This window comes from Manduca sexta, chromosome 19 (assembly GCF_014839805.1).
Source record: "Manduca sexta isolate Smith_Timp_Sample1 chromosome 19, JHU_Msex_v1.0, whole genome shotgun sequence".
Taxonomy (NCBI): Eukaryota; Metazoa; Arthropoda; class Insecta; order Lepidoptera; family Sphingidae; genus Manduca; species Manduca sexta.
The window spans coordinates 9435393-9460133 of NC_051133.1; the positions used below are offsets into that span (position 1 = coordinate 9435393).

The following is a 24741-nucleotide window of genomic DNA, read 5'->3' on the forward strand; positions in this document are numbered from 1 at the left end:
AAAAAACAATAACGTTGATAGTGAATGAATGGGATATGGTTTAAACTTAAAGTCATATTTTAACCCTGATTAGTTTATCATTTTCATATTGACTAGCTACTTATTAATCTTGCGGGGTTAAAATACAGTTACGGATGCTATATGATAAGCCTTCAATATTTGTCCCAATGCCGTAATGTTTTTGTAGCAAACTACTTTCTGTTAACTACTTCTTATATGTTTAAGATTAAATACTATACTTTTTAAAAAGGCTACAAGATAAAAATACGTCAAGTAAATCGATTGCATTTATGTAAGTTGTCTATAAAAGGATTTTGTTTATACGCATGTTTTAATTCATGATTTTAAGGTCCTTCCTTACTAATAATACTTGAGATCAATTTAAAGAGTGTTTGTTGCTCTCACAAATTATTTTACAGAAGAAATATATGACAAAATAATTATACCTTACCTGGAGATCAATTTAGACACTGATTATTAAACGATATATATCGCCTTGTTTGAATTTTAAACAAATGGCTTCCTAGGAAGATTCCCAGATAAATTTCATTTCCAATAGAATTTCGTTTAAAATCGGAAGTCCTATAAATGAACTACCTGCAAATAACATTCAAATACAGGAAATATAAATACAGTCCCTTCCACTGGTACGAGTCGAGGCAAAGTAATAAATATTATAATTTTCTTAAATCTTGTTAATTGGCGGGCAAGTTAATATTTCATCATAGACAGTGGGTATAATTCGCTGGTGGGTGGTTACAAGATACATTATATTATTTACAGGATTTTTCCAGCGGGTCTGCCTGCATGAAAAGGTTTTTCCGGGATAAAAATCCCCCTTTAGAATTTTCGGAGATAAAATGGTGCCTATATTTTAAGCTAGACTTCTTGCAATGCATCGGTAAATATCTTGTTAGAATGTGAACAGTAGTGTTCGTTTTATGTTTATTAATGCAGTACTTGTGTAATTTCTTTCTTTACTTTTTTAATGTGTTACTGTATTTTGTTCTTCTTAGGTAAATACTAAAAAAACTATTCAATTTCAAGCAGTAGTTTTTGCATGATGCACGTGCACACATACAGACGGACAAAAAATATAAAAACTGTTATCTTGGCTTTCGCTGCTCTAGTAAAGACCCCCATATTAGCTTTTACTCAATTTCTATAATGTAAAAAATTCGGCCTGTTGCAATTATTTTATAGTTATTGTGGTTTACTGAATTGCGAAGTCACTACCTTAGTCCTTAATATGTTAAAAAACGTTATATGGTTGTATTATAGCCCTTCCAAAATTATATTGACGAGTTTACACAGAGAGTGATTAATGGTTGGAGATAGGCTTTAAGAAAAAATAATGAAAAACATGAATAAATTTGCAAAATATATTAATTTACAATATTTAGCTCATAATAAATTCCTAAAGTATAATGGGAAGGAACGACACTGTAAATAAAGTTCAATTCACTTGACAATGAAAGTGGATTGATCAACACAGACTCGGTCCAGTGGTATAAATACCGAAGCACTCCTTGTCGAAATTATTCAGTTGCCAACATCAACAGCACAAACATGTACGCCAAGGTGTGTTATGAAGTTACCTCATTACTCTATTACAACATAAGGATGTCAGTTTGAAGTTATAACTTCAGTGCGAAGGATTGTCGTGAAGTTCAATAATTATGTGCCTTAATATAATTAAATATTTGTAATCAGTGATTAATCTTGTCAGCATTTTGTTTATGACTTTTTAATTATGTATCGCAAAAAGTGTCAAAAAAGTGACAAGTTGATCTACAGTAATTAGTATCGCTTATCAATCCTTTTGCATTGTTGACATGAATACTCGCATCAAATCTTAATACTTCACTAATTTTGTTCTGTAGATGTGTGTTTATTATTTCTATTGTAAATTTACAGTTGATCATCGCTCTGTGCGCCGTGGGTATTGCCCATGCGGGTGGTTTGTTGGGAGCTGCTCCTTTGGCCTACACCAGCCACGCCATCGCCGCCCCTGCCGTTTCGTCTGTGTCCTCCTACTCGACGCACACCGCTCACGCCAGCCCCATCGCTACATACGCTGCCGCTCCCGCAGTAGCCCACTACGCCGCGCCCGCAGTAGCATCTTATGCTGCTCCTGCCGTAGCATCTTATGCTGCTCCTGCCGTAGCGTCTTACGCTGCCCCCGCTGTGGCGACCTATGCTGCTGCCCCCGTCGTAGCCAAGACCATAGCTCCCGCCGTGAGCTCTGTGTCATCTTACTCCTCCCACACCGCTCACGGCGGTCCTGCGTATGCCGCCTACTCCGCTCCAGTCGTAGCCAAGACTTATGCTGCTCCTGCCGTCGCTGCCTACTCTGCCCCCATTGTGGCTAAAACCTACGCTGCTCCCGCCGTGGCGACTTACGCTTCTGCCCCCGTTGTTGCCAAGACAATCGCGCCTGCCGTGTCATCCGTATCGTCCTACTCCACCCACACGGCTCACGGCTCTCCCGCATATGCTGCATACTCCGCTCCCGCGGTCGCCGCCTACTCTGCTGGTCCTGTGATCGCTAAGAGCTACGCCGCTCCTGCAATTTCTGGTTACTCAGCTGGTTCTCTCTACGCCAAGAGCTACGCTACCCCAGGCATCTCTACATACGCTGCCGGGCCTATCTACGCCAAGAGCTATGCTGCTCCAGTCATCTCTTCCTATGCCGCTGCCCCCGTCATCGCTAAGAGCTATGCTGCACCAGCCATCACAAGCTATGCTGCCGGCCCCATCTTCGCCAAGAGTTACGCTGCCCCCGCCTACTCCACATACGCCGCTGCTCCTTTGGTAGCTAAGGCATACGCCGCCCCTGCCTACACCTCATACGCCGCCGCCGCGCCCGTTCTGAAGTCAGCTGTGGCGTACTCTGCTGCTCCCGCTGTATCTCATATTTCATACAGCGGTCACGGTGCCGCTTACGGTTGGTAGACTGAATAGATGTTATAGTTAATATTGTAACTAGACCAAATGAATAAATGATATATTTTTATCTATTCAATGTTTTAATTACCTTAATTTAAAGTTATTACCTTCTTTATAATTATGACGCAGATAAACTATGAGAGTTATCATTGAGAACACTGGATTAGATCTAGTTTTAGATACAATTTTAGTCTTTCGACAGTCACTTAAATTAAGCCGGTCTGGCTTACGGGCTACACCAGTTAACCCTGGGATGCGGTCTGTGAAAGCGCCTCACTATAGGCAGCTTTTTTGTGACGCGTATGATGGTTATCCACACTAACACAAAATAATTATATCACTTGAGTTTACACTTCGGAAATAGAAAGGGCGTGGCCTTACTGTTAAATAATTGTGACAGTAATTGGATCAAGAAGAGCGACTTATCGCTCGCAATATTTATCATCAAGCCGGCTGACAAAGTAACAAAATATTTTATATGTACCTAGGTTTGTAGTGAAATACCCTCGAGGGATCGGTTGCCATACGCATGACGGTTTCTTTTACGTGTAAGTATTTCATGATGGTCACTCATTCTTGGTCACCCTTCGAGATAACTAAAACGAAAAACCCAACTTAAAAGGTTGCTCGAACCTTTTTCTAGATTATGGTTTCTATATTGATGTAAAAAAGGGAAAAATTTATCTTTTAAAAAAGCACAATGACTCGTCATTACATATCCCAGGGTGACGTGCAGTCTTGTGCAAAGTAGTAGGGTGTTTATAAAATGTAAATATAATGTGGGTAGGTTTAGAGGTGAATAAAGTTTGTCTTGTTTATGTCGTGGCGTTTGATTAGCGCATAACCTTTAGTGTTATTTAAACTTTTGGTTTGTATTGTCACTATTTATGGGCATTGCTTACCATCCGAAGAGCGGTTTGCCCGTCTTAGGATTCATTTGAATAAAGAATGTTTTAATTACATAACTACTCCACCTCTTACGATCTGAGGTACCGGCTTCAAAAGCCGGATGGAGAAAAGTACTATTGGGCCTTTCTGTTTGGATAAAAGCGTGATGTGTGTTTGGTTGGTTTTTTTTTTAAACATGCAAATCGATTTCATACATATAAAAGAGGACAGTTCTAATAAGTACAGAGAGGATTAGAGGTATTTACCGTTAGGGATTTTTTTGCAAAATATTGCTAACAGCAGTTTTGAACTAGCGATCTTAATCTCAATCTCCAATCTGATTCCGAGAATTAACTAATCAAAATAACTCATTTGTAGGTATGTCAAAAATACATTATTCTGATTGGTTCATTTTTAAGACAGATCGAAAAATCGATTGGGATCTTTTATTAAAGTGGCGGTAAATCGCCAACTTTAGTAAGAGTAGTATATAACAATGATACCGGTCTGGTATGGATGTGACATAGATATAAAACTTTGAGATCTGAAATATTAGCAGATGGTATATTGTGGGGTAGCATAACTCTCTCAATTGAGCGATTTGTTTATACAGGTTGGCAGCTGTATAAGAATAAATATGGGCTTAGTAAAGTAATTCCGTTATAACTATAGGATATATTCTGGTGGGATTGAATAAAAAACATGGTAGACCTGTATAATAATATATAAAAAATATAACAATATATAAAACATAATATATAAAAAAATATCCCCGTTAACACTATAGTTATACTGTTGAAAGTATTCTTAAAATTTCTTTGACACGGTATAAAAGTTAAAATTTGAAAGCACGTACATAATTATTAAGATTAAGAATAACCGAAGTGCGATGTGGACTCGCGCAACGAGGTTGCCGTACGAATTTACTTATATTTGTTAATAATGTACATATATACGGTTTTCTGATTTTTTCCTTTACATGTACCTTAAAATATAACTGAGAAATACCCAATACGGTTTGATTCTCTTGTGAAATCGCAAAATATGCGTCATTAACGGTCGTATCTTTTCATCGCGTTGACTTCAAGTTTGATTTTTTTTACAGCAGAAAGACCCGAGTATTTGATATAAATTTTAAGTTGATCCCTTGGGGATATGATGTGTACTAATATAATGTATAATGTGTATCTAAAAAAAGATCTTGAAAGACGGACAGACGGACAATAAAGTGCTGCTATAAAGGTTCCTATTTGAAGTACGAAATCTGAAAAACAACTTTTTTCCTCGAATATCGACTTGAGCAAACCACTCTCGTGATCGCACCGCGTAGAACTTGATTTTTTTGTTAAAAGTATTACATAGAATTCAATCGAACACAAATAATATATACCCATAATAATTACAAGCAATGCGCGACATTACGTTGCATTCTTTACCCTTAGACATAAGATGTTAATAAATGAATGACACTCCCTAAAATCTTTCGAACTGGAACAGAATAGTGCCCCATGTTGCTTGATGGTTGAAGTACACATTGCGATTGGACTTCGACAGACTTTTATTTATGAAAAAGGTATCTTCAAGTAAATATTGGTTTTACCGTTTCAAAATTAGATACGATATATTTCATATTAAACAAATTGAATGAAAAAAATATATTCGGCCAAATTGGTAATCACCTTTTTGAAGTCAGTTAATAACCTATTGTATTATTTATGTCTTAATTGGTATTTATGAACCATAGTGCCTAAATCACATCCTACTTACATTGTTTACGAAATCCCTTGAAAAAGAAACTAGTGAGTGATCAACAAAGATTATGATATTTTTATCATTTTTTTTTTAAAGTAAATAAGAATGACTATATACATTATATTATCACCCCATAATTATAATTTATCGCTATAAATATGAATCCTCTTTTATTTATTTTTTTAATTAAAGATACTTTTATTATACTAAGTAATGCAATATAATGTTCAAAAATAAACAAAATTAGTAGATTATATGCCAAACCTTAAACCATTGGAATTTATAGTGCTACCAGTATCAATTTGTTGCAGGAAACGAAACGTGTTCCTCCCAGTAGATGCCAAGGAAAAATATACAAGTCTAATTCATTCATTTCTAGATTAATTTAATGTAGTCGCTATTAACAAGTCTTAGGGCCTGTTTCGCAATGACTAAGTAACTTTTACTCTCTAATGTGTTAAATGTGGTTTAACAATTAACACATTAGAGAGTAAAAGTTAGTATTAAATTAAATTTTTTTTAATTGATAATTTTAAATTGATTATCTGACTTTTCAATTTGATCTTGATATATAAAAAAAAATCTTAGTCAGACGTGGAGAAATAGGCCCTTAATATTTTACGATAAGCTATTGCCTGTAATTATGTTCGATTTACATAAACTAAAATATGTGCAGTAGGAAGGAACGCCAGACTAAATAAAGTTCAATTCACTTGACAATGAAAGTGGATTGATCAACATAGACTCGGTCCAGTGGTATAAATACCGAAGCACTCCTTGACGAAATTATTCAGTTGCCAACATCAACAGCCTAAACATGTACGCCAAGGTGTGTTATGGTGTTTATTACTGTATTAAAATATTGGACTGTCTGACGTAATAAGTTCAGTGCGAATGGGTTTCTATGGACCTTACCTAGTAGTTGAACCGATTTCAATTCAGGAAATTATACAAGCGCATTAAATTGTTACTTCAAAATGTCACTTATATAATTTTCTAGTCCATAAAATATATTTTTGGTGTAGTGTACTAATTATTTAAATTGTGAATTTGCAGGTGATCGTCGCTCTGTGCGCCGTGGGAATCGCCCATGCGGGTGGTTTGTTGGGAGCTGCTCCTTTGGCCTACACCAGCCACGCCATCGCCGCCCCCGCCGTGTCGTCCGTCTCCTCCTACTCGACCCACACCGCTCACGCCAGCCCCGTCGCCACATACGCCGCTGCTCCCGTCGTCGCCAAGGCCATCGCCGCCCCTGCTGTGGCTGCCTATGCTGCTCCCGCTGTAGCATCTTATGCTGCTCCTGCCGTAGCGTCTTATGCCGCTCCTGCCGTAGCGCATTACGCCGCTCCTGCCGTAGCGTCTTACGCTGCACCTGCCATAGCCTCTTACGCCGCTCCTGCTGTGGCATCTTACGCTGCCCCCGCCGTTTCCTCCGTGTCGTCCTACTCAAGCCGCACCTCTCACGGAGCACCCGCGTACGCCGCGTACTCCGCGCCCGCGGTAGCTTCTTACGCCGCTCCCGCTGTCGCCACCTACGCCGCTGGTCCCGTCATTGCTAAGAGCTACGCTGCTCCCGCGATCGCCGCATACGCCGCCCCTGCCTACGCTAGTTACGCTGCTGCCGCCCCTGTCCTGAAGACATCTGTGGCGTACTCCGCCGCTCCCGCTGTAGCTCACGTTGCCTACGGCGGTCACGGTGCCGCCCACGGTTGGTAGACTGAATCCACGTATACGAATACATATTTAATGTTGTAAATAGACCAATAAAATAAAGAACATTTACGTAAATATTCCATGTTTTCAATTGTATGTTAACCTTATTTATTACACCCACTTGAAAGTTTTTCATCACTGAAGTTTAATATTTTTAAGTTACGTATAAATTAAGTCAGATTATAATTATATCAATTGAGAGTTCATTATTCTTTATACATTGTAAACTTAGTGTACTTATTACAAGTCACTTTTACAAGGTAGTTTACCTAATAGATTTTTAGCAGTTCTAGTTAAAAAACAAAATATAGGTCATAACTATTCTGTTAGTGATACATCGAGTCAAAAGAGAGCAGTCGAAAATACATCTATAAAAGTACGTTGTACATATGTATTAATGTATAAAACAGTTAATATTTTTGACATAATTATGATGTTTTTGTATGCCATTTTGGACTCGATGCTGAAGCCATTTTTTGAACAACGAATAGGCGCTTTGATCTAAAAGCTTTCGTATTTTAAATATTTAGATTTTTATCCAACTCTGCCATATCAGTTGAATACTCTACACCTGATAACTAAGAAATTCTCTTGACACGGCATTTACTATTTGCATATTACCTTCGTGATATAAGTAGATTGGTTGTAAAAGGGGCGCGACTAGTCAGAATGACCAGCATAGTATAGCGGATTTCCATCACGTATTGAGAATTCGGTGATCGATAGATGGTCACATCTTTTGTCTGATTCTTTCTTCAAGTAATATGATTAATCTCGGGCCAAATTTTCAGGAAAGGGACATATTTTATATCGTATTAGAGATTTATCGAAAGTTTGAGTGTTTATAATAATAATAATCCTGTAGAGGTGGTTTTGTGGTAAGGCAACCTTGAGTGGCGAGGTCTCCTACCCTGATACCGTGTGGCTAAATAAAATATCCTTTGGCTTACCTTAACTGATCGGCTAGGAGTAGAAGTCACAAGAGCTAAGAACCAAGGTGGAAGTGCTCAATCTGTATCACAGCGAGGAAACCTGGTCAAGAATGCATGTCATGTGGCATCCTTCGCATACGTTACGTTTGAGATGTTCAATGTCTATCTAGTGAGAGGCAGTTGAGACATTTTACTTAGCAGGCATACCGTTCTCTCAATCGATACCCCAGCAACCGGTCCATCTAGATCCTATCTATAGACCCAGTATCATTCACATCATCTTAGCAATAGTTTTTTCACCTTGAGGATGATGTTTTTTGCTGTTTTTTGACTCCGTAAGACAAGGAACCTGCAAGGTCTACACATCCTTGAAATGGCAGCCATGGAAGAAACTCTTTATTAGATATTCAAATAAACTAAAATATATTTAAATTATAAACAGTTTTAAAACTTTCTATAAATAAATTTAAATGCGTTTTAGGTATAAGAGTATCTACTTTAAATGCAAATGCGTGTCACAATCAACTTGGGAATGCAATGAATAGTGAAAAAACAAAACTGACCTATCATATTATCTAAAATTAATGAGCATCTGACGCGGATATTATAAATATACTTGGGATACGTCGCGGTTTCGTTCGGGTTATAAATTAAAGGAAATACACATACACACAAAATCACGCATTTATCCCTGAAGGGGTATGCAGAGGCATAACCAGGGGACCCACTTTTCGCCAAGTGTGTTCCGTCCCATGATGTGGTAGGGGACGAGCCTATCGCCATATCGGGTACAAATTCCAGACTTCGGATTGAGTAGAAAAACCCAATATTACTTTGTCCGATCCGGGATTTGAACCCAAGCCCTTAGTACAGCAGTCGATAATATTTTTTAGTTATCAGATAAAATATTCGTAAAGTCAAATGCAACACGAACATATTAAAATTTCAGCTGTATGAATAAAGTTGTTCAATTTTCTTAGTTTTATATTTAGTCAGGTTATAATTTATATAATGCGTAACTGACAATCGAAAAAGCAGTTAATTAAATGTGACAGTTCCAATGATAAAATTGATAACCACGAGTCTCACTTTCATATTCAACCAGGGGCCTTATTCTCTATCCCGCACGTTATTTTGACAGTGCGTAACAAGCACGTAACACAACGCATCATGTTTAGTACTATAGAAATTTGGCTTACAGAATACCATTCCACACACATTTCTCGAAGATAACATGACACGGCCGCGTTACGCGTTTACACTATCATACAGAATAAGGGCCCAGAAGCATTATTCTCTATACTACACGTTATTTTGACGTTGGGTAACAAACACGAAACGCACCGCATCGCGTTTGAGACTCTGAGTTTGAGACAAAAGTAATTGGCATACTGAATACCATTCCACGCTAATTTCACGAAGATAACGTACCCATGATCGCATTTACCGTACTGTAGCTTTCACAGTCATAGAGAATAAGGCCCCAGGATATCATAAATCATATTTTGTGGATAAGATTTATAGTCCATTGAAATGTTACATTTTTTAGGCCTTACCTTGCGTTTTTTAGAGGACGCAATTTTATTTTTTTGAAGTGTAGGGGGGGTCAGTGTAAAGCTAAAACCAAGTTTGTGGGGTCGCCACCCTTGTCCCACGGCCGCCATCTTGAAAATAGGGGTTGAAATGGTTTTTACGATGTATCTCTTAAACTATTTATCTGACAAAAAATATAAACATTTTTGTTGCAAATTAAATTCTCTACAACTTTGGTTCAGTAACTTTTTGTCGTAGAACTATAAATAAAAAAGTTATAAGCGAAAATGTTAAGAAATTCAATGTTAAGCAATGTCCATTGCAACGTCATCAGAACGTGTGTTTATAAGGTTCATAATACTTTTTTTTGTACTCTCATTACGTACAACACAATCCCGCTGTTGTAGGCTTGTACGCGAATTACTTGGATCCTGAATCGCTTTGGCACAGATGAAGCAATTGTTCACAAAATCAAAGTCTTTGGGTGGTAGGAGGATCTTGTAAGACGTTACGATGCGTTACACGGGCGGGAGGGGGGTCTCGTACAAAGCGTTGCAGCAGGTTACAAAGGTTACAAAGTTGTATCAGGAAATAAAAGACTTTTAAATTATATTAAATTTAAAGGTAACTATTTTTTGGTTTTCATCTATTACCTTAGTTACACCATACAAAGAGATAGTCATAAATTGACTAGATGACCTAATTGAGAAACAGGGGAATTGTTTTTGATAATAATATTCATATGACTAAAATCTCTAGATAAATTCATATTTTTTTTACTTATTAATAAATTGAATTACAATCTGTTCACTATACAATATGAAAAACTCATTAAAAAAAACATTTTTTTATGTAATGTTCCATAATTTCTCCATCTTTAGTAAATTATGTTATATTTTTTGCATTAAATGGTGATATTATTCATGTTTCTTGATATGACCCGTCATTTCTTACCATTAATTTTCCTATGACCTATACAATAGTTTGAATTAATGTCATAAGGTTGCCGTAGTATTGTTATCATGCTAAACACAAGTCGATTGACAAACTTGTATCTGCAGATATTTAAATCTTAGTTCGAAGCTTATAAGGTCAATTCGCAGTGAGTCAGTAAGTTTCCATTTGCATGAATCCACACAGATGATTAAATACCAGTTTGACCCATGAGCTATAAAAGAAGATGCAAATTATTTTTTAAATTAAATTGTCATCGGAACGGCTGAAATATGTACACGAAGGTATACTGTTTCATTTAAATTATATTAAGATAATATTTTTATACAATAATTTATACATTATATTAATAATCATATTTATTTATAGGCGGTGATATTGTTTTGCGCTACAGTTGTGGTGATAAGCCACGAAATAGAAATCACCACGCCAACACCTCTAAGTAGTGCTGAACTAGCGCTTGCGTCTCAACCAGTAATCTCGAGCTATTCAGTTCCAGCCCATTCAAGCCACATCTCCAACACGTACCTGCCTGCAGCTGCCAGCTCCGAAGTGAAGATCGGCAGTTACTACGACAAACACTCTAGCGCTCATTCAACATATGTTCCACTGCATGCTGGCCATTCTACGTATCACTCTTCACCACAGTATACTACAGTAGCTCCAGTTTATTCAACAACTCCAGTTAGTTACCAGTCTCACTCCAGTAATTTTAAATCTTATCCTTCTGTAGCGTCGTATACCAAGTCGACTTTCGCACCTAGATACAGTTATAGTATTGCCTCCAACCCCGTGAGCCACGTAGCGTCTTATCCTTCTCAGTCGTATTCTTACTCCCACGGATCTTCGTATAGCCAACCTCAGTCTCATTACCATTCTGCACCTGTATCGTATACTGTCAGCCCGTCGTATTCAACATATTCTGGTCAGAATTATGTTTCGTATCCATCCTCAACCCCAGCTCCTTTGGTAAGCAGCACACTGGGATACGGTAGCAGTTCAGCATTATCTTATTCCGTAGCTCCATCAGTGGTTTCCTATAGTTCCCCTTCATATTCTATTCAACAAGCTCCTTTGAAAGCCCAATTTTCGTACGCAGTTCCTTCACACGGTGTAGCATATGGTGGCCAACAATGGGCCCATGGTGCTAGTGTTCCTTACCACGGGGGACATTATGATTATTCCTCATACTCTTCTGTACCACACGTTAGCTCCGGCTGGAAAAAATAGAATATCATAAACTATGTAACTTTTGTTATTGTTATTATCTTGTGTATGAAATTTACCTTCATTATGTGTCTATTAATAAAACGATTCTAAAGTAATTATTTTTAATTTATGTAAACCTTTTTAATTAAATTTATGATTTTTTCAAAGCTACACACCCAAAACAATAATAATAAGTTGGAACATCAATCAGCATCGATGTCGCTTTTATTTGGTGTTATATGGATTCCGTCTGCATCCATTTAAATGTCACTATAATTTAGCGTATCTAATAGGAAGTATTTAAAGTTGTCAAAGGTTAATTACCAAAATAGAATCTAATATGACGAATTAATGATAGACCTAACTTGTTCTAGAGACATTTCGGGATGTAACTAAACCGACCGCCTATAAACAATACCAACCTGCAACATTCAGAACTTTAAATTACAAAGTATTGCCTGTTTATCCACTGCGCTCGGCATCCTGAGATATAAGTTGATAATAGTATATTAGCTGCTATGTATATATATATTCCAATGAAAGAAAAAACGGAAATAAAAGCAGAAACAATAGAGAAAATATCTTCCACATTTAAACAAGCAAATGAAATTATATTGAATAAAATGATTTAAATGTTTTTTTTTGTGTTACAAACAAAATAGAGACTGTATGGTAACAGAAAATGAAATAACATGTGAAAAGATCAAAATGTATATATTTAATAGGGTTACATTTGTTTAAGGACACACTTACAAACCATAGCCAATAAAATAATAAAAGCTTTAAAACGATTTTATCTAGTACTAATTATTTTAATACAACAATAATAAAGTAATAAATAATTTCTAGGAAGTTAATCTTTGCATATCTTCGCCTTCTTAGGAAACAAAAATTTCGGGGTGCATTACTACAAAGCAAAAAAACTCATGCCTGTTGCATATTATAAAATTATGAATAATAACCTTGAGATAGAAAGAGCAAGCGACTGATATCCGTTCTGTGAAGATTCACATTAATAATCTGAAGGCGATAGATAATATAAAAGCGAATTTATTATTATTTTATTTAGGATTACCAGTACACGATGCATAGTAACATAACAAACCAAAAAATATACATTATCTTAATTCTGTGCTCTTCAAGTAGGCATGCACAGCATACATGTATTATACTTACACCACAATACTGGTCTCTCACAAGTCACATGTGGGTGTCCGTGAGTAACACCGGGGTAGGCTGAAGGACATTGTAACCAGTGTAACTACTGGACATAATGAGATTTAACATCTCATGTATCAGGATGGCGAGCGCAGTGAAATAACAAACGTGTATTGGATGGTGTTTCTACTGTTTATGGGCAATCGTATCGCTTACCATCAGGCGAAGAGCAAGCTTGTCTCGTCATTCAAAGCAATAAAAAATACAATATATTATGGTTTACGACAAAATTGGTAAGTCTAACAAATAAAGCAACGACAGTTGGTTAAAAAATGCACATACACACACACAAACACTTCCAAAATCTCAGATATACCTATATACATACATACACATTCATTTTCAAGTAGACATAAAAGTAAGACTTAATTTGTTCCTTAATTTCTGCAAATATGCATATATGCGTATTCGTGATATACATCAAGTAAACGTAGGAATAGAAGAGATCTAGAATTGTTAGTCCATCCAGAATACACGTCATGTACCTACAAAAATAAATCACGTCCGTTTCAAATTATTTTTAATTTGCAGAGTTCTAACATTATATAGAGCTGAAATTGGAAAATTTGTCATACAACATTTTGCGCTCATGCGATGTTTATTCACCCTATCATGAAATAGTAAAAAACCAATCCAAAATACTTTATATTCTTTCTATATCGTGATTTGCCTATTTAGTGCGCCTATTAGCATATTTTCTGTAAATATGTTATTTTTATATTAATATATAAGGACGCTGCGACATCTTGTCACTCGGACCGGATATTTCAAATAAGACAACGACTTATGACAAATTGGTTATTACTTTTGCAGCACTGGTTCTGATGTCCAGTTTTCAACTAACTGTACTTTTTAATGCTTTTGTTAGTTAGAAATTTAGTTCAACTACGTTTTGCTGAATACTATTGATGAGCACTTCACACAGTAAATGTACGTAATAAAATAGTTTTTACGAAATATTATTTCGATGTTTTCTTTTCATATATATTTTTTTGTTGTTTGACTAAATTAATTTATTCCACGTATTATTAAAAAGGAATGTAAAATAAAACAAATAAAAATAAATATAGATGAGAATTTTGTAACAATATTAAATGAAAACAATTTCGTTACGTACATTTATCTTGAGAAATACCCTAATTGCTTGCATAAATGTTGATACCGTTGACCGTACTACGTTTCGTAGATATCTGTTAATCCCCTATTTTTTTCCAACTGGAGTCTCTACTGTGCGCAGTGGGCATTGCGTCCATTTTTTCATAATATAAAAGTGTATAACACCACTGTAAAGGTTAGTGTCCGATCGAAGTGTCGTTTTCAGTTTCGATCTCCGAAAAGGAAAATTAGAGACTGAAATTATAGACGTACCTATTAGGTACTAGTACATAATTGTGAGTTTCTACAGAGTATAATATTACAAGCCTTAGAAATAAAAAAACTATTATAATTAAATTAATTAAGGAAAACATAAGTATACGTGAAATCATTTTCACTGTAGTGTTCTATGAGCAAACCCATTGGATCTTTGCACGATCAAGATTCAAAACGGTCTTATTTCAATTATATTCATCACACATAAATAAACAAACTACAATCTGGATGTTAAAATAAGAGCTAATTGTGTGTTGTAAGAACGGTCATTATGTGATTAGGGGGTGAGTGACTTTGAAGAAAAATCTTTAGTCAATTTTAATATTTTTTATTTTTAAATCAGCTTTTGTAGTTCTTAAATCATTAATTTAAAACAAAATCAATACGCTCATTTTTTCCATGCGGGGAGGTAGGCCGACATAACAGGCGACGAATGTACGGCTGAGATAACATCAGCGTGGTGGACGGCTGAAACAACCGGTGCAGCATCGAAAGCCGAAACAACGGGTGCAACTTGGACGGCTGAGATGACCGGGCTAGCGGAAACTGCTGCCACGGCAGGGGCAGCTTGGTAGGCAGACACTACAGGGGCAGCATGGTAGGCAGACACTACAGGGGCGGCACGGTAGGCAGATACTTGGTGAACTGGAGCTGAAACAGTCTCAGTCACAACTGGAGTAACTGTTTTGCTGACCACTGGACCGGACGCGTAGGTCTTAGACGCGACGGGCGCGACGTGTGAGACGTGGCTGGAGTAGGCGGGAGCAGCACTGTAGGCCAATGCGGGAGCAGCGGTGACTGCTACTGCGGGGGCAGCGCTGTACGAGACTGCAGGAGCGGCACTGTACGCCAGGGCGGGAGCAGCCGTAACGGCTGCTACTGCGGGAAGCAACCCTGTACGAGACTGCGGGAGCAGCTCTGTATGCCAATGCGGGGGCAGCGGTGACTGCTACTGCGGGGGAGCAGCGCTTGTACGAGACTGCAGGAGCGGCACTGTACGCTAGGGCGGGAGCAGCCGTAACGGCTGCTACTGCGGGAAGCAGCACTGTACGACAGCGCGGGTGCAGCGCTGTATGCCAATGGGGGAGCAGCGGTGACTGCTACTGCTTTGTATCCTAGCGATGCCCCGTGCCAGGGAACAGCAGACGCGATCCCTAGGGCGCACAGGAAAGATACCACCTGGAAGAAAAACAATCAATTCAATATAATGTTAAAAAACTAAGTGAAATTAATTAAGAAAATAGTATATATAATATAATATATTATTTAGTCATACAAAGTAATTTTTTTTTGTTATACTGCACCAATTTATTATACTCGTAATAATTAACTTTTTGCATATTTGTAAATATGATGGGATTTTGGTACCTTGGTGAACATGTTTGTGCCGCTGCAGGTGCTGGTTGGAATATTTTTTAGATCACTTGCATTCGCTTTTATATGATCGTTTTCGAACTGGTATTATTACTTGTGAATCCTCAAACTTGTCGTATAAACTTTCTGTTTCAAGGTCAGAAGCACTAAGCAACTAGTTTATAGCTTAATAAATTATATTAAAAATAGTTATTTTCAAAAAAAAATTTTTTTTTTAAGGGCTGGTTTGTAATTTATGTACTTTTAAGTTTGTACGGGCTAACGCCCTACATTTTACTGTAGCTTTTGTGCATCGCGCATCATTAGCCATGTAGGTAATTAGTACGTAAGCAATTATCATCCGCGTCGCGTGTACTCAAGCTAGCAACTTATTATCAATTATAATATTTAGCTTTTATCCATTCATCGTCATCATCATTGGATATAATTAAATATCCCGCATAATAACAAGCTAATATCATTTACTAAACTCTACAAAGCTAGTCGAGCTTTCCAACCTATTTCAAAAACATTTATAATTTATGTTTATTTATACTAGTTTTTGCTTGCGACTTTATGCGAGTAATTTTATTGAACAAAAGTTACTTTTAGCATATTGATGAGGTAAATTTATAACTTATGTCGTTATACGGTACGGTATACACAAAATTTGCGATTTATGCGAAATGGAATACGGAAATAAAAATATCTTGAAAACAACTATTTTTAATTTATTATTAGGATTAAGTCAGTGTCAACAGAGGTCAATTGTTGTGTGCTTTTGTAACCTCAGTTAGTAGCAGCGCATTCGGTCCACAACTATACGATATTGGGTTTTACTTCATAATAAAGCAAATCATATTATGCAAGTATTTTTACAGGAAAATAAAAAATATTTTTATTGCCTCAGTAGGCAAATGGATAATTGGTGATGATAAGCAGCATCCGCCGGTCATGGATTGTAGCAATGCCCGGGGCACATCAAGCCGTTGCCCACCAGGAGGTGATCACTTTTTTTAAGTCTCGTTTAAAGGACAGGCATGTGTTGTCAGTGCTCGGGAAACACCTATACAGGGGGTGCATTCCAAAGTTTGCACGTACGTGGTAGAAAGGGTCGTCGAAAGCACACCGTGGTACTACAGACGGACTCATCGTAGGATGGATGAGCTCCTGCTGTGGCGAGTGGTGCGGTGATTAGCAGTACCTGGGTACACTCCTCGTGGAAGTGGCGTTAAAATGTACAGAGAGATGCGATTAAAAAAATTGTCATACATCTTGCGCTCATGCGATGTTTACTCAATCTACCGTGAAATAGTAAAACATTAATCTAAAATACTTCAGATCCTTTCCATATCATGATTTGCACGGTTTTAATACGATTATTAGCATATTTTCAGTAATATGTTAGTTTTGTATTAATTTTTAAGGACGCTGCGACACCTTGTCTGCCGGACCGGTTATTTCAAATAATTTCACATACTTAACAGGTATATGATGGATAGCAATTTTTGAGTGGGTGCCTAATTAAAATTGTTTGTTAAGCTATATGAAACCCACATTTAACCAGCTATATGTAATAAGGGAAGCATTGGGGAAGTGGAGTTTGTTCGCTGACAGCACATTGTTTTCGTATATTTGTTTATCTATTTATCAAGCGTAACTAACAATTTTATTAGGCACCGACTCTTAAATTTACTTTCAGCATATACCTGTTATGTGAAATTATTTTTTGGTTTCGAGTGGTTTTTGAAGGTGGTTTAATTTTTTGACACTTTTATTTAGTTTTTGCTTTGCTGTGTTAGTAAAAAATAGACTATCTCGATGGCGTACTTGTGTTTCGTTGTTAGGCGTCTGTCTATCCCTGAAAAGGGGAAAAGGTGTTATGCTATATTTATAAATATGTCCATAAATGAGCGAGTTCTGAGGTAACATTGAATAAAAAATATGCGTCGAATTGATAACCTCCTTTTTTAAGTCGGTTAATAGCAACGACTTATGACAAATTGGTTATCACTTTGCAGCACTAGTCCTGATGTCCAGTATTTAACTAACCGTACTGTTGAACGTTTTTGTTAATTTGAAATTTAGTTCAACCACGTTTTGCTGAATACTCATTACTAAATATTCATGAATATCTCACAAAATAAATCAGTAGATAATAAAATAGTTGTTTCGAAATATTATAACGATGTTTTGTACTTAATATTTTATTTTGTTTATTGACTAAATAAATTCATTCTATATATTATTCAAAATAATGTAATAAAGTAAATAAAAATAAATATAGATGATACAAAAATGTTGTAACAATATTTAATGAAAACAATTTATTTACGTAGATATATTTTGAGAAATATAGAAAAGAAAGAAAGAAAGAAAATACATTTATTGCGGTAACTCACACTAAACATAATTTATAAGTATTAACAGTAATTATACCAAATTATAGTAATTTAAAAATAAAAGGAAAAGAAGCTACAACTAATAGGACAAGACTACAAGCCGCACAGGTATAACAAGCAATGTGTACCATACCTATTTAACAGTTGTTTGCATTATTGTTGGTACCGTTGACCGTACTACGTATCGTAGATATCTATCTGGTAAACCCCTATTTTTTTCCAGCTGGTATCTCTACTGTGCGCAGTGGACATCGCCTGCGCTGGTTTTTGGCATTGAGCATCGTCAGTAATCAGTATACAGTTTTTTTTTATAATATGCACCACCGTAAAGTTGTTATATAAACCAGAATTTAGCAAACACGCAGTGTTATAGGTAAATAGCGACCAACCGATCATGTTGTGTTTGCCTGTTTAATATTACAATTTTTTTTTTTTTCTCTTGACTGAAAAATTATGATTGTAAATGTAGGCGAATATACGCTGTACGCCGTTATTTAAGTATGAATTTATGTTCTCTTTTATTTCCTATCTTTAATTTTATTTTATGCCACTCCAGGTTTAATCGATTGGTTTTCATCTTATCCCATGTTAACGGTGATGTGCATGCATTAGCTTATATAACTATTGTGACTATGTACAAGAAAGACTTGGAAAAAAAATACAAAATATGTACTGAACAATTGATGACAAAAAAGAAAGTCTGGGGTTTCTTTCTGCCTTTCTTCTTCGAGTAGTCACCACATGGGTAGCTGAGTGAAAGACTGATGGGTTAGCAAGGTTAGGGCTCATGTTCTCGCCGGTGAGGATCGCGACACGTTATCCTTCTATTCCCCCTACCTGCCAGCCCGAGCTGGTTACTTCGGTTTGTACCTTGTTTTTATTATAAATTTTATTCTTATTTAAAATGTCCATAGTTATATAAGTAATTTCAATAGTTGTTTAGAAATAATAATAATTATTCTTATGCTTTGTTTTGTATCATAAGTTGTTCGCCTAGGTGATAAATAAAGTATTTTATTTATTTTATTTTAAATTTCAACTACATCACCATCATCACCCACAACCTGTAGAGTCCCATTGCTGGGTATAGGCCTCTCTCACATCAAGCCACCTTTTTCGGTCCCGAGCCAATCGCATCCAGGTTCGACCCGCAATTCTTACAATATCGTCCACCCATCTTGCCGCTGGACGGCGCACGCTACGCTTGCCTTGCCTTGGCCACCACTCAGTCAGCGCTTTACTCCACCTATCATGGCTGCGTCTAACTATATGGCCTGCCCAACTCCATTTGAGTCGCATAACGAATTGTCCGATATCCCGAACTTTTGCACGTCGTCGAATTTCGCTGTTTGGGATTCGATCTTGTAATTTGATGCCGAGCATAGATCGCTCTATAGCCCTTTATGTCACGCGAAATTTTTGCAGGATATCGTATGTGATGGTCCATGTCTCGGCACCGTATGTCATGGTGGGCAGAACGCATTGGTCAAAAAGACGAGCTTTTAAGCTATGCGGAATTTGGCGTGACAGGAATATGTCCTTCAACCGTCCGAAAGTAGCCCAACCGAGTTGTAAACACCTCAATATCTCCCTTGTTTGGTGATCCTTACTAAAAGACAGAACATGACCAAGGTAAACATAGGTTTTAAGGATTTCCAGCCTCTCACCTCCCACCATGATATTCGGAGACGAGACGTTGGAAAGATTAGTTAGGACTTTGGTCTTAGTCATATTCATTCTTAGGCCTACCCTCAAGGAAGTATCAAAAAGGTCTTTAAGCATGCACTGGAGATCTTTAAGACTTGTTGCAAACAACACCAGGTCATCTGCAAACCTAAGATGAGACAAATAGGCACCACTGATATTTTCACCAGAAGCATTCAATGCAAGCATTTTTACGACGTCTTCCAAAACAGCCGTAAATAGCTTGGGTGAATTGTGTCACATTGCCTCACCCCTCACTTGATCGGGATAGGTTCGGTTAAGTTATGTAGCTTGACTTGAATTGTAGCCGAATTGTAAAGCTCACAGATTAGATCTACATAGCGGGCATCGATCGAACAGCGATGTAGAGAGTCAATCACGGCCCAGTGTTCGATACTGTCAAATGCCTTCTCGTAATCAACGAAGGCCATACAAAAAGGCTGGTTAAACTCTCCACTTTTCTCCATAAGTTGTTTTACCGTATGGATTTGGTTTATAGTAGAGAAACCACTCCGAAAGCGGGCTTGCTCGATGGGCAGGCATTCATCAAGTTGACAAGTAAGCCTATCAGAAATAACTTTGGCAAAAAGCTTGTAAGTGTGTGAGAGAAGACTTATAGGTCTATAGTTGACAAGAAATGAGCTGTCACCTTTCTTGTGAATCATGGCGACTATGGCATATTTCCAAAGTTTTGGGGTACGTCCACTAGACAATACAGAATTAAAAAGCTTCATCAAAACACTAATTACAGACTGCCCGCCAGCCCGAAGCAACTCGACGGTAATCCCGTCTTCTCCAGGTGACTTTTCGGCTATCATCTGCATTAACGCCATTTGTATTTCGGAAGATAGTATTGAGGGTATTTCATCTGAGCTATGATGCTCTGCAGCCTCCGCTCGCAGATCGTTTCCTGATGTAATAGAAATCGTTGGCTGAGAAGCATATAGCTTGTGGTAATACTCTTCAACTACTTTCAATGTTTTTACCCTGTCTTTTACTATATTTCCAGTTTCATATTTTATTTTATTATTTGTTGTTTCCCTGTTTTAATTTTACTTTGGAATACTTTTGGGCCTCTGTATTTTGTTGTTGTATCTATAATTATATTTGTATTGTATTTACGGACATCATATTTAATTGACTTCTGGATTTTCTTATTAAGTTCCGTTATAAGCTTTAAGCGCGCATTTGTTGTGTCTTTTATTAACCTTCTCTCTTCAATCAAAGCTTGAGTTTATGTAGAGAGTTTATGTCCTTTTCTACAAGTATTGCCAATATGTTTATATGTCATCTCCGTAATCATTTTAGAAAGCATTTGGTTGATATAGTCAACATCCAAATTTGCTTCTTCCAATTGTTCAAACTGATTTTTCAAGTCGTCTCGATATTGATCTCCTAACAAACTGACAATAGGGGTTTCATACCATTTTTTGAGAATTAATCATCTTAGGTCGTTCACCTCTAAGATCAAACCTGAATGTTGCCCTTATCAACCTATGGTCGCTTCCTGCTTTAAATCGGCTAATGGTTGACACGTCCGTAATTATGTATTTGTGTGAGCTAAATATATAGTCTATTTCATTATTTGTGTTACCATCTGGGCTTGCCCATGTCCACTTCCTTGCAAGTCACTTTTGGAAAAAAGTATTCATAGCGTAAAGATTTTTCTTTTCAAGGAAGTTTACAAGGGTTTGGCCGCTGCTATTTCGTAATCCTAGTCCGTATTTACCAATAGACTTTTCATATGATAGTGGTGGGCCAATTTTAGCATAAAAGCCTCCAATTATGGTGTTATAATGGCACGGTGTATCTACAAGAGCTTTTTCTATATCATAATAAAAGATATCCCTTTCTTCATCAGTACTTGCAGATGTTGGGGCGTATACTTGGATAACTTTGATAAAGTAGCACGGGTTCACTTTTATAATAATAAAACAAATGCGAGCTGAAATATTCTTTATGTTAAGTATAGATGCTGCAACTTTTTTCCCTATAAAAATCCAACACCCCCGTAGGCGGAGTCTTCATATCTTCTATAATAGAATAGATCACCAGAAACTAATTAGATTAAGTTTTCACCTGTCCTACGTGTCTCCGATAGGCCTATTAGGTCCCATTTAATGCTTTATGTTTCATAAATCAGTTCATCAAAAATAAATAAACGAACTACAATTTTGATGTTAAAATACGAGTTAATTTGTTTGTTGTAAATATGTTCATTGCTTGATTAGAGGATGAGTGAATTTAAAGAAAAATATTTTGTCTATTTTAATATTTTTTATGTTAAATCAGCTTTTATATTCGTTAAATCATTAATTTAAACTAATCAATGCGCTCATTTTTTCCATGCCGAATGGTAGGCCGATAGAACAGGCGATGAATGTACGGCTGAGACAACATGAGCGGGTTGAACGGCTGAAACAACCGGTGCAGCATCAAAAGCCGAAACGACGGGTGCAACTTGGACAGCCGAGATAACCGGGCCAGCGGCAACTGCTGCCACGGCAGGGGCAGCTTGGTAGGCAGACACTACAGGGGCAGCATGGTAGGCAGACACTACAGGGGCGGCACGGTAGGCAGATACTTGGTGAACTGGAGCTGAAACAGTCTCAGTCACAACTGGAGTAACTGTTTTGCTGACCACTGGACCGGCTGCATAGGTCTTAGATGAGACGGGCGCGACGTGTGAGACGTGGCTGGAGTAGGCGGGAGCAGCACTGTATGCCAATGCGGGAGCAGCGGTGACTGCTACTGCGGGGGCAGCGCTGTACGAGACTGCGGGAGCGGCACTGTACGCCAGGGCGGGAGCAGCCGTAACGGCTGCTACTGCGGGGGCAGCGCTGTATGCCAATGCGGGGGCAGCGGTGACTGCTACTGCGGGGGCAGCGCTGTACGAGACTGCAGGAGCGGCACTGTACGCTAGGGCGGGAGCAGCCGTAACGGCTGCTACTGCGGGAGCGGCACTGTACGACAGCGCGGGTGCAGCGCTGTATGCCAATGGGGGAGCAGCGGTGACTGCTATTCCTTTGTATCCTAGCGATGCCCCGTGCCAGGGAACAGCAGACGCGATGCCTAGGGCGCACAGGAAAGATACCACCTGGAAGAAAAACAATCAATTCAATATAATGTTAAAAAACTAAGTGAAATTAATTAGGAAAATAGTATACATAATATAATATATTATTTAGTCATACAAAGTATTTTTTTTTTGTTTTACTGCACCAATTTATTATACTCGTAATAATTAACTTTTTGCATGTTTGTAAATATGATGGGATTTTGGTACCTTGGTGAACATGTTTGTGCCGCTGCAGGTGCTGGTTGGAATATTTTTTAGATCACTTGCATTCGCTTTTATATGATCGTTTTCGAACTGGTATTGTTACTTGTGAATCCTCAAACTTGTCGTTTAAACTTTCTGTTTCAAGGTCAGAAGCACTAAGCAACTAGTTTATAGCTTAATAGATTATATTAAAAATAGGTATTTTCAAAAATATATTTTTTTTTTAAGGCTTGTATGTAATTTATGTACTTATATGTTTGTACGGGCTAACGCCCTACATTTTACTGTAGCTTTTTGTGCATCGCGCGTCATTAGCCATGTAGGTAATTAGTACGTAAGCAATTATCATCCGCGTCGCGTGTACTCAAGCTAGCAACTTATTATGAATTATAATATGTAGCTTTTATCCATTCATCGTCATCATCATTGGATATAATTAAATATCCCGCATAATAACAAGCTAATATCATTTACTAAACTCTACAAAGCTAGTCAGGCACTTTCCAACCTATTTCAAAAACATTTATAATTTATGTTTATTTATACTAGTTTTTGCTTGCGACTTTATGCGAGTAATTTTATTGAACAAAAGTTACTTTTAGCATATTGATGAGGTAAATTTATAACTTATGTCGTTATACGGTACGGTATACACAAAATTTGCGATTTATGCGAAATGGAATACGGAAATAAAAATATCTTGAAAACAACTATTTTTAATTTATTATTAGGATTAAGTCAGTGTCAACAGAGGTCAATTGTTGTGTGCTTTTGTAACCTCAGTTAGTAGCAGCGCATTCGGTCCACAACTATACGATTATTGGGTTTTTACTTCATAACAAAGCAAAATCATATTATGCAAGTATTTTTACAGGAAAATAAAAATATTTTTATTGCCTCAGTAGGCAAATGGATAATTGGTGATGATAAGCAGCATCCGCCGGTCATGGATTGTAGCAATGCCCGGGGCACATCAAGCCGTTGCCCACCAGGAAATGATCACTTTTTTTAAGTTTAGTTTAAAGGACAGGCATGTGTTGTCAGTGCTCGGGAAACACCTATACAGAGGGTGCATTCCAAAGTTTGCACGTACGTGGTAGAAAGGGTCGTCGAAAGCACACCGTGGTACTACAGACGGACTCATCGTAGGATGGATGAGCTCCTGTGGCGAGTGGTGCGGTGATTAGCAGTACCTGGGCACACTCCTCGTGGAAGTGGCGTTAAAATGTACAGAGAGATGCGATTAAAAAAATTGTCATACATCTTGCGCTCATGCGATGTTTACTCAATCTACCGTGAAATAGTAAAACATTAATCTAAAATACTTCATATTCTTTCCATATCGTAATTTGCATGGTTTTACGCCTATTAGCATATTTTCAGTAATATGTTAGTTTTGTATTAATTTTTAAGGACGCTGCGACACCTTGTCTGCCGGACCGGTTATTTCAAATAATTTCACATACTTAACAGGTATATG

The 24741-nt window shown here is 37.4% G+C and overlaps 4 protein-coding genes across 4 annotated transcripts; 3 read left to right on the forward strand and 1 right to left on the reverse strand.

Moving 5' to 3' along the window:
• The first annotated feature begins 1559 nt into the window (after positions 1–1559).
• On the forward strand, positions 1560–3020 carry LOC119189796 (pupal cuticle protein G1A-like). The gene is made up of 2 exons (XM_037440410.1): positions 1560–1581; positions 1918–3020. The coding sequence occupies exons 1-2, from the start codon at positions 1570–1572 to the stop codon at positions 2953–2955; spliced, it is 1050 nt and encodes a 349-aa protein (XP_037296307.1). The 5' UTR covers positions 1560–1569; the 3' UTR covers positions 2956–3020.
• A 3370-nt stretch (positions 3021–6390) lies between these two features.
• On the forward strand, positions 6391–7379 carry LOC115441962 (cuticle protein 16.5-like). Its single transcript, XM_030166898.2, has 2 exons — positions 6391–6418; positions 6646–7379. The coding sequence occupies exons 1-2, from the start codon at positions 6407–6409 to the stop codon at positions 7303–7305; spliced, it is 672 nt and encodes a 223-aa protein (XP_030022758.2). The 5' UTR covers positions 6391–6406; the 3' UTR covers positions 7306–7379.
• A 3534-nt stretch (positions 7380–10913) lies between these two features.
• Positions 10914–12046, forward strand: LOC119189800 (DNA-directed RNA polymerase II subunit RPB1-like). The gene is made up of 2 exons (XM_037440416.1): positions 10914–11005; positions 11091–12046. Exons 1-2 carry the CDS (start codon positions 10994–10996, stop codon positions 11949–11951), a joined length of 873 nt encoding a protein of 290 aa, XP_037296313.1. The 5' UTR covers positions 10914–10993; the 3' UTR covers positions 11952–12046.
• A 2833-nt stretch (positions 12047–14879) lies between these two features.
• LOC115455028 (calphotin-like) lies at positions 14880–23276 on the reverse strand. The gene is made up of 4 exons (XM_037440523.1): positions 23265–23276; positions 22404–23075; positions 15551–15698; positions 14880–15437 (listed from the first exon to the last, which is right to left on the reverse strand). The coding sequence occupies exons 1-4, from the start codon at positions 23274–23276 to the stop codon at positions 14908–14910; spliced, it is 1362 nt and encodes a 453-aa protein (XP_037296420.1). The 3' UTR covers positions 14880–14907.
• Positions 23277–24741: the final 1465 nt, after the last annotated feature.